This window comes from Thamnophis elegans, chromosome 4 (assembly GCF_009769535.1).
Source record: "Thamnophis elegans isolate rThaEle1 chromosome 4, rThaEle1.pri, whole genome shotgun sequence".
Lineage (NCBI taxonomy): Eukaryota > Metazoa > Chordata > Lepidosauria > Squamata > Colubridae > Thamnophis > Thamnophis elegans.
Window position 1 is genome coordinate 115,720,429 of NC_045544.1, and position 10,582 is coordinate 115,731,010.

The window sequence follows — 10,582 nt, forward strand, 5'->3', positions numbered from 1 at the left end:
CTATTGAGCCTGCTTCCTCCTGCTGAAGATATGTGAGGGAGAACACAGTACAAACAGCTACCGTGTTTCCCTGAAAATATGACATGTCCTGAAAATAAGGCCATGCCAGATTTTTGGGGTGGGCAAAATATATGCCCTCCCCCGAAAATAAGCCCAGTGGACAACCACCACCCTCCAGCCAGGCCGAGCACCACTCACGACCCAGCGGTATCCTGAAGGCGCCAAGCCATGCAAGCGGGGGGGGGGAACGGGCTCACGCAGCTTGCGCCTTTGGGATACCACTGGGTCGGTGAGTGGCATGCTGGTTGGAGGGGGGGGGTTGCTGGGCGGCTGCTCTCTTGTGAGCGGCTCCAAAGAGCCTGGCTCCAAAATAATAAGCCCCTTGCCCCGCTAATAAGGCCAAGGCCATATTTCGGAGGTCAAAAGACCCTGTCTATTTGGGGGGAAACACGGTAGTTGCCCAGTCTGATGAAGTTGCAACATGTCCTTGAAGTTTTCCTCTTTGCCAGATACTATGATTATCAGCTCTCCTACCCCGTAAGGGAAGTTCCTCCTTGCCTCTCTAAGCCGCTAAGATTCCTCTTCCTATATAATCCAGAAGCATATTCAGTTTGAAGATGATTTATTGGCAGATTTGAAAAAAGAGAAGTACAGAAGCGTACACATCTCCGGCTGTTTCCCTAGGATTTGAACCAGGAGGTTGGGTGAGCTTTGCTGATGTGTTCTTTCGTGATTGGAATTTACCAGTTTAACCTTGGAAATCATGGGTTGTGGTTTTCCTTTTAATTTCACTTTTATGAGATGGGCAGTCTAATTTAAATGCCACGGCCATATACATGATGCCTTCTGCAGTGTTGGATAAGCTTTTCCCCAAAGGAACCTGCTGAGAGAGTGACCAGAATGGTCATCTGAAATGCACAGATAAATCCTTGGCCAGACTGGGAAATTATAATTGTAAGTTCTGTCCTGTCTCTGTGCAAGAGCTTCTTACTTGAGGAAGGCAGAGCAAGGGACCCTAAATAGACCCTCTAGAATCGGGAGCCTGCTCTGTGAAGAGAGAGACTATTGAGGAAGACAACCGGCTGAGGCAGGCTTTTCAGTTTAGAGAAATCTTTCCTACCTACGTAGCCTCACCTCCTGGAAAGGCTGTGGTCCTGGGTACTGGGGGAGGGAGGGAAGGTTTCCATGTCTGAATGATGCACTCAGGTGTGCTGAGGAGAAAGTGGAGCCACTGTGACTTCTGTTTCTCAAGTTTTAGATCTGGGGTATGTATCCCTTGAAAGTTGGAAAAGGGATCTCTTTAGATAACAGGGTGCAGAGCTGACTGAACAGGGAATCTTATTCTGTTTTGCTTTGGTAAAGAGAAGACTTGGAAACCCAGAATAGTTTGCTCAGAAGGAAATGTTGGGAAAGGGTTGATTATCTGCATTCCATTTCTGAAATTGACCTGAAATTCGCCTCCAGTTCTCATTTCTTGGCTAATCATCTAAAGTATGTACAGGGTGTATTTCAATCTCCTGGAGCAGAAGGCATCTCTTTCCCTTGTTGATCTGGGTCTCCTGCGGTTTCCTGGCCGAGCTCTCCCCCATGCTTCTCCAGGCTCCACAATTGGTCACCCATCATGTCTTGTTCCTGAACTTCTGGTGCAGGTGGGGAGTCTCCATCGCTTTGTTGGTCAGAGGGACTTGGGAAGCCATTCGGCTTAGGAAGTGCCCACAGGACCTGACCATCTTCTTCACTGACAGCAGTAAGGAAGTTTGGTGTCTCTCCCTGCCGGGGAGGAAGAAACAACTCTAAAGGCTCCAATAGTCCATCCCAGTTGAAGTCCTGAGTCTCCAAGATACTGTCCACCATTGGCACTACCTGAAAGGAGAATGGCAGAGGGACTCAAGAAAGCTTTCCAATTATCAACATAAATTTAAGATAAGGAACAATGTAACTCACATCTTCTATAGACAAAAGAAAGATAAAAAAAATTGAGCTGGATAAGCCATGTCTACTTTAGCTTCCTTTTCCTACCATAGCCAACAAGATACTTTTCGAATAGAAACAGGCGTGCACAATTTCCAGCTTATCTACTGAGAGAGAGAGAGCCAGTCTGGTATCGTGGTTAAAGCATCAGGCTAGAAATCTGATTTCGGGGGGACCTTGGGCCAGGGATTTTTACTCAGCCCTAGGAAGAAAGGCAAACCACTTCTGAAAAACCTTGCCAAGAAAACTACTGGGATTTGTTCAAGCAATCTCTGAGAATGGACACAAAAAAACCCCTACTGAATACAGGGATTCAGATAAGGCTCAACCAGATAAAGAGTGGGAACAGCTAGAGGCAACTCTTGTGTTACTCAAGAGTTGGTAAAAATGTAGGGATTTCTGGTGAGGATCCATGGCGAACTAGTCCCAATAAAAGTGTGATGGCATTGCAAAGGAGATAGGTTGCCAAGCAACAAATTCTGGCCAGTGAAGTCTCTTGGATAAAGGAGAGATTGTAAAATTGCTTACTTGTAATCCAGACAGTGGCTCCTCATAAATAGGGTGTAGGAACTGACATTTTACGGTTGACTTATGACTTAAGTGCTTGTGAGTTGAGGGATTTCAATCAAACTCACAGCTGTAATATAGCCTATGTGGACACAAGTCCATTAAGTCTTATTTCTTAATATTTTTGGAAACTGCTTAACTGCTTTTCAGTTATTAGGAGCCAATGGTTTTGCATGTTTTATAGCACCAGGTGAGCTTCCTTCAATCCTTCACAAAAGTTTTAAGTACATACAAGCTTTAAAAAATGTGGAATAAACAGCAAAAGGGTGATTAGATTAGAACATGGTTTTTGGAAAAATCACAAATGGATTAAGAGTTCAGATAGTTTTGATATACGATTTTAAAATTAATTATAACTTTTCCATTGGAACATGCTGTTATTTTGAATTCTAAACAACCCTTGATAGGATGGGACTTTGAAGGTTGGACACTAGACCCAGAAAGAACTAAAGATTATAATTAAAGGAGAAGAACATTTACATTTGATGAGCTAATTTAGAGTAGAGCAATACTTTGACACAAGACATACTGAGGGACATTAGTGAATAATGGATCCAACAGAGTAAGAGGAAGAAATTTTACCAGACAAGACCAAAACTGAAACTGATTTGAAAGTGGATTTGAAGATGAGAGGCTACAAAAATGATATGGAAAATGATGCTGCACTGGAAATGCAGATGACACCAGCTGATACCTTAATGATTAAAAAAATAAACAGATAACATAACCAAAAGTATGATTTGAATAACTTTGCTATGTTAGGTTTACAAGAAACCTATTAAAGTTTTGTGAGGTGACAAAGCAAAATAATAAGAAATCAAGTTCTATGACATTATTTGAAGGGATTAAAGATTGTGACTGTTTAAAGTAAAAGGAAGGGACATAAAGTTGATTTATTTGATCAAAGTAAAAAACAGATAACCAAATAATAACTCTGGTAATACTTCTTGGATGTTTGTGGTTCAGGAATGAATGATGAGGTTTTAAGGATTTGTATATAGGTAAGAGATCAATATGGGAAGATACCATTTATTGTATCTTAAAAGAAGGTGATAACTTACTAAAACTGTTTATACTTGTTATGATGAAGAGGGAAGTCATTTGTTCATATAGTATTTTTTTCTCTTCTATATTCTTATGGTTTTAAATTTATTTCTATTTTGTTTCTTCTTTTTTACACTTTCTATTTTTTTTGCATTAGTTTTTATCTTTAATCGTAGTTTAATAAAAATTGTTTAAAAAAAGAGTTGGCAAAGGTGCCAACCTAACCAGAGTCTGCCTACCATGTCTGGTGCAGGCTGTCCTTTTGCCTGTTGGGACACCAATTCATTCAGCAGTCTCATGAATTCCAGACCATCCAAGAGCCCACTTTTGTCATAGTCATGAAGAGCAAAGAGAAGCAAGAGCGCTAGAAAGAATCGGAATGGAGAAGGAATGCATAGTGAACCAAAAAATAGCAGAGGCCAACACTCTCCTAGTGGAAGCTACTGATGGAGCTATTCTCCACTGTATCGGGGTGCAGGATGTGGAACAATGGATTTAAGCTAAAGCATAGCAGATGTCAATCTTCACAGCAGACCAGACTAGAAAACTAGTGCTACTTTTATTAAAGGCTTATAGTACAGGTAGTGCTTGACTTACAACTTTTTGTTTAGGGACCGGTCAAAGTTACAAAGGCACTGAAAAAAAGTGACTCACAACCGGTTCTTGTACTTACAATTGTCATACAACTGTCATAGCATCCCCATGGACATTTGATCAAAATTTGGGCAATTGGCAACTGGCATGTATTTACGATGGCTGCATATGACCCTGGGATCATATGATCATCTTTTGTGGCCTTCCCAGCCAGCTTCCAACAACAAAGTCAATATGAAGAAGTGGATTCATTCATTGACTGCATGTTTCACTTAACAATTGCAGTGATTTGCTTAACAGTAGCAAAAAGGTTGTAAAATCCAGCACAACTCCACAACTGCCTTACTTAGGAATGGAAATTCTGGTCCCAATTGTGGTCCTAAGTCAAGGACTACCTATAACACAATCTTGCAAACCTGAAAGTGCCCCTACCACCTTGCCATTATTTATAAGAGAACTAAGAGAAGCAACTTAGAACCCAGGAGAAATTTCCTGATAGTTAGAACAATTAATCAGTGGAACAACTTGCCTCCAGAAGTTGTGAATGCTTCAACACTGGACGTTTTTAATATTGGATAACCAGTTGTCTGAAGTGGTGTAGGGTTTCCTGCCTAAGCAGGGGATTGGACTAGAAGACATCCAAGGTCCCTTCCAACTCCTATTCTATTCTATTCTATTCTATTCTATGAAGGGTCAATTCTGAAACGTTTTCTCATATTACATTTCTTCTTTGGATTCAGATTTTTATCTATCTTGGTTGTGGCTCTTCCCCCTGTTCCTCAAGGATATTCTCACAGCCCATTACAGCAGACTCCCAATGAATGTCCACAAGAGCTTCTTAATACTGTATTAAGAGCATCTGACAGTGGATCCAATTCAATAGAGATGTGAAGGGACTCTTCTGTGAGATTGTACAGTCATCTGTTAAGAATGCTTTCATATGGATTCCTGCATGGAGCAAGGGGTTTTGATTCTAGGACCTCAGAGGCACTTCCAGTTCAATGATTCTATGAATGTTTTTTCCTAAACAATATTCCCACCAAGCCCCACTTTTCTTGATTACTGGGAGGCGGAGTGGCTAAAGAATCTACAGTTTCCTCTCCCACAGTGCAATCCCAGATTATCTTGAGTAGTTTGAAGATCATTCCTATTTGAGGAGTTTAGCAACATGTTTTGATTTCTCCTTCATATTAAGAAAAATGTAGAAGTGTAGAGCTAATTCTGAGCTAAGCTGGCAAAGCATCTCTGGCCTGCTCGCGAGTTGTTGCCATAGGAAAGGGGGAATGGAAAACCGATGAAACGGCATGGCAGCAAAAGACAGATGTCATTGCAGACTTATCTCTCTCAAGGCTGTATCCCAGGGGTATTTATATCTGCCAGAAGGGAGTGATCTCTACAATCCAGGAAATTGCCACATTGGCAAATGTGATTGATGACATACCCTGGGGGGGGGGGGGGGAGGGAGAACAGGGTAATGATTGGGGCCATAAATTACATGGGGTCAGAGCTGGCTTCATTTGGGAATGGCTGACATGAAGCTCCTAATAAATAACTGGATTTCTTTTGAAGCTTGGCTTGAGGATCATGATTTAATTAGGGCATCAGTTGAAACCCTGACACTGGTTGTTTTTCACTCTTGCTTGTTGAATGAAAAGAGAATCTTCACGTAGCTGCAAAACTGTGAAAATCTCAGAATTTCAGTTCCCGTCCCAGAGTCATGTGCCACCCACAGCCAAGGTCAGGTCTTGTAGTTTCATGATCACAGCATACCAGGTACTAATTAAAACCTTGGGGTTGCTGTTATTCATTGGGAGCTTCTGCAAGAACCTAGCATTGGGTACCGTAGAAACTAGCAGCCCTCATGATATCTCTGCTGTTGTTATTAAGGAGCTCCTGATAGTTTTTTTTTTAATGTGGCTAAGTTTGTAAGAGATCTGGTTTCATCTTCCTTGGTATGTATGCTTTTTATATTATGCCTTTAAGTCTGTTGCTTGAGCTAAATGAAGCTTAAAGGTAAAAGTTCCCCTTGCACATATGTGCTAGTCGTTCCTGACTCTAGGGGGCAATGCTCATCTCCGTTTCAAAGCCGAAGAGCCAGCGCTGTCCGAAGACATCCCGTGGTCATGTGGCTGGCATGACTAAATGCCAAAGGCACACGGAACAGTTACCTTCCCACCAAAGGTGGTCCCTATTTTTCTACTTGCATTTTTACATGCTTTCGAACTGCTAGGTTGGCAGAAGCTGGGAGAAGTAATGGGAGCTCACTCCGTTATGCAGCACTAGGGATTTGAACCGCCAAACTGCCGACCTTTCTGATCGACAAGCTCAGCGTCTTAGCCTCTAAAGTTTCCCTAATGAAACTTTAAACCCCTTTATTTATTTGTGTCCTTATTGTCTCTGGATCCTAAAAACCAATTGCCTGGGACCCAATCACTGCTCTGACACTTGCTGGTTCAGGCTTGGCTCATTTCCTGTTGATATCTGCTAGGGCTTTAAAAAAACAATAAAGATTTTTTTTACTACATTTCAGGTTCTTATACTCCAACCATGAGGTTTAAAAGCATTTTCTGATGCTAAGCAAAGTTGGGCTTGCTGGTTCGTGAGTGGAATTTATGCCTGGAAATATTCCATGCCTGTCTGTCTACTGCTTAATTGGCATAACAGGAGCAAGGCAGGCTGTAAACATCACAAGCATCAATTTCCAAATTTAGCATAACAGAATGAATCTATCCTGAAAGGCAGCAGTTATACCCATATCAGCACCAACAACAGAAACAAGCCTATAATCCATTACAAGAGCATTTCATTTTGTCCATGTCCAGGAACATCTCTGATTGATGGAGAGGAAACTATATATCTCTGCATTGGGTTTGCTGAATTCCAGTGATCCTCAGCATTCTCTGCCACATAAAATCTGTGCCTAGCATAATTTCCAAAGAGAGCTAGATGGGGGCAACTCGTATTCTGGTTCTATTTGGGAGAACAAGCCTATGCAAGAGAGCTCTAAAAACCCTGAACTGTCTCCAGTACACTGCAAATCATGTAAAGGAGACCCCCAAAACACAACTGGATTGTCTTTCTTCTTTTCTTGATGGGAACAGAGGAAAGGGAAACCATCCAGCACAACCTCAGCCATCTAACTGTACGGGGCAAGCTGGAGATTTATGTTATTTAGGCTTCCAGTTTTACTACATAATAAGAGACTTTGCATGAGGGTTTCAGACTGACCGCAAGATTAAAAAGTGAAAGCAAAATATAAGAGAGGCCACGTTGAATCAGATAACATCTCAAAACTATTGCATAAGAAACCACCACCTTTTTTGTCTGTCAGGGCCAGGCTTGCTGTGATCAAAAAGGTGTTTTTAGAGGGAAATGGTGATCGATTATCCTTTGCATTTTAATGGAACTTGAGGGGTTAACTTCAAAGAAGGTGGAAAAATAACTACTGACTCAAAATAAAAGTCCTGCCTTCCAGCAGAATAATTTGAAAGAGACAAATAGATAAGAGAAGCTGCACCTTTTCTGCAGCCCAGCTGACTGCTTTCAAAAGATGTTTTCTCTTTGGTGAAAGATATCCAGGCAGCTTATATAATTTGTTTTGCTTCCTTTATTTGCTCTGACAACCTTTCTCTCAATCTGTAAAATTAGCTGTGGTGGTAGACTCAAAACTTATGTTGTTTTTGTTATGTGTTGTTGTTTTCTCAAATAATCCTTTATACTTTGTTTGTTGGAACATCTTTTCCAACTTCAAAAGGACTATAGCACTATGGCAGGGGTCAGCAACCCACAGCTCTGGAGCTGCATGTGGCTCTTTCATCCCTCTGCTGCGGCTCCGTCACTGGTTGGATCCCCAATTGATAGGGCTTTCCGTTAGGACAGGTAGAAGAAAAAGGATGCCGCACTAGGAGGAGACTCTATGGTGGGGGGGAACCGATTTCAGGTCAGCAGAGGAAAAAGGACATCATGCTAGGAGGAAACTATGATGTGGGAACCAGACTTTCGTTTGGCTCCAGAACTAAACGGGGGACTTCCAGTTAGGACCTTTGTGGCTCTTTGAGTGTTTAAGATTACTGCCCCCCTACACTGGGGAAACTCTTGCATTGTGACCCCTATTTTTAAATGTGTGCTTAAAACTAGTCTCTTGTTTCCTAGAGCGAGGAGCTATCAACATGCATTATGCAGTAAAGTTCTTACCCTGTTCCCTTGTCATGGTAGCAGTATCCGCATTCAACTGCCCAATGTTCTCCAGATAGTCTTGGAGCACCCTGGAACAGACCAAGCCATCATCCGTTATGTTGCCATGATGGAACAAACCACAGCACGGAAACATTGACCGACTCACAGGACAAGATAGCAACCACTGCAACAGAGAATACTGTAGCTCTCAAAATCAGTGTGTAGGAAGATGGGCAGTCAAAGCTATTAGGGTGTCCAATCCTTTTTCTTGGACACTTGCCCAGTCTCAATAGTGCAGAGAGGACACTCTTCAAAGGTTTAGATAAGTTTTTAATCCCTGAGTTCAGCCAACATACTAAATCCTAAATCTGAAGGAACAAAATGCAGTTGCTGTGTTCATACCCCATGCTATGCTCAAATAAATAAAGGATGTGTTCCTACCTAATACCTAAGGTAATAGTTGGGGCCCCACAACTTGCTAAACTATAAGTTCCCAAGCTCCCATTTTAGCCTAGATTAGGAAGTAGTTTAAATCCAGCTACTATATGCCTGGTAGATTATGAACAATAACATGTTGGTAGGCTATGGCCAAGGCCAACCAGATCTAAAAAGTCCCCAAGTCCAGTTGCAATACACAGATTACTTGATGTAGAGATGGAATCTTTCCCTACTATTTTAGAGATAATATGGAAAAGGAATGTCCTGGGATGGAAAGGGAAAGGGACAGAAAGACAATTAGCCAACCATTTTCCAAATTTTGGACCCCTTGGATCTCAGTCTGTCGTATGTAGCAAAAGGGCGGAACTTTGGGAGAGGCACACCTGTTGGATGACATGTACTTACTTTAGAGAAACTTGGCTTGGGTGCAGAGGATTCAGGATGGGTTGATCCATGGAATCGTTGGGGATCTCAGGCCTAGAAGACATAGTGGGAAGGCAGGAGTGGGGGGGGGGCAGAGGTGATTAAACAAAGATGTTTAATCACCTCTGCTGAACGGAAAATGGATTGTAGACCCATTTTCAGCTCTGATGGCTCCTTTAGGAGACAATTTCCTGTCCACCTCTGTGTTCACCGAAACCCTCATCCCTTACAACTTGGTGGTTACCTGCCACTGCTGTTCTTTGGTGCTGCCCATTTGGCCGGCACAAGGAAGAACCAAACTGCTAGAAATAGCCCCTTCATTCTGGTGGTGGGCAGGGACGAGACACTTCAATTCACGTTCTGCAGGACACAGGAGGTAAATATCTCTCTGGAACGGAGACCGTTCCCTGCAATGAGAGAGATGTCTATGGCACTTCATGAACACTGAGGCTCCTGTTGCACACTGTGGGCTCACAACAACAAAGTTTCCAGCCACAGAAGACAGACAGTATCATAACCCCGTCCATCTGGAAGAAAAGTTGGTCTGCTCTGATTTGCCACCAAGCGCAGCTATGCTACCTTTAAGAACAGTCAGCCCATAATTCACATCCTTAGTACATTTTACTAAGCTGAATTAAGCAAGGAAGCAATGTTTCATTCTTCCTTCCCACATTCCAGGTCATCTCACCCCTTTCATGCTGCTCCCACATCACCTGTCAGAAGATGGGGTGCAGTGGTAGCACAGATTCTAGCACCACATTCAGCTGCAGCTAAGAGGAAATACATTTCTTAGGGTGTCCGCTCTCCCGTCATTCATTGCAAATAGAAAACTAAGCCACTACTAGAGAGATAGATTGTACCAGAGCCCTTCAATTACTCCATTAGTTTATCCACATTTTGCTTTAAAGTAGATAGAAACGGTTAAAAAAAGCATGTCTGACCTGCAGGTGGACGTGGCAACAGTCTTCCCTATCTTCTCCCACTGCTAGTGCTCCAACTGCAGGGAACGCAGCCAGCGAGGGGGGGGGGGGAAACCTAGTGCCCAACAGCTCTTGCCTCCACTCCTGCCCTCAAGGACTTCGGGCCGGAGAGTCCGGGGATGCCATCCTCCCTCCCCCAGTCCGTTGCACACCCATTCTGCAGGGCAGCCCTCACCCTCTGCGGGGCAGGGCGTGGCGCAGCAGCTGGAAGCAGCGCCGTGCAGCATGGATCTCCTCCTCCAGTTACCAAATTCCAGGCAGCGCGGATCCGCGTGTGGGGTTTGGGCGAGGTGAGGAGGAGGAGGAGGAGGCGTAGAGAGAGGCCTTCTCTTTCTTCTCCTGGCGCAGTCGCTTCGTGGCGCCGGTTGGTGCCCATCGGCCGCAGTCTC

General features: G+C 43.2%; 1 protein-coding gene across 4 annotated transcripts; it reads right to left on the bottom strand.

Moving 5' to 3' along the window:
- Positions 1–605: 605 nt before the first annotated feature.
- On the bottom strand, positions 606–10,582 carry CGREF1 (cell growth regulator with EF-hand domain 1). Of its 4 annotated transcripts, none has more exons than XM_032216977.1 (6): positions 10,369–10,582; positions 9,458–9,620; positions 9,196–9,267; positions 8,371–8,441; positions 3,822–3,946; positions 606–1,863 (listed from the first exon to the last, which is right to left on the bottom strand). In XM_032216977.1, exons 2-6 carry the CDS (start codon positions 9,532–9,534, stop codon positions 1,510–1,512), a joined length of 699 nt encoding a protein of 232 aa, XP_032072868.1. In that variant the 5' UTR covers positions 9,535–9,620; positions 10,369–10,582; the 3' UTR covers positions 606–1,509. The 4 variants fall into 4 exon arrangements, with proteins under 4 accessions (XP_032072868.1, XP_032072870.1, XP_032072867.1 ...); XM_032216979.1 differs by lacking the exon at positions 10,369–10,582 and adding an exon at positions 10,155–10,362 and having other exon boundaries at positions 9,458–9,573; XM_032216976.1 differs by lacking the exon at positions 10,369–10,582 and adding an exon at positions 10,155–10,362.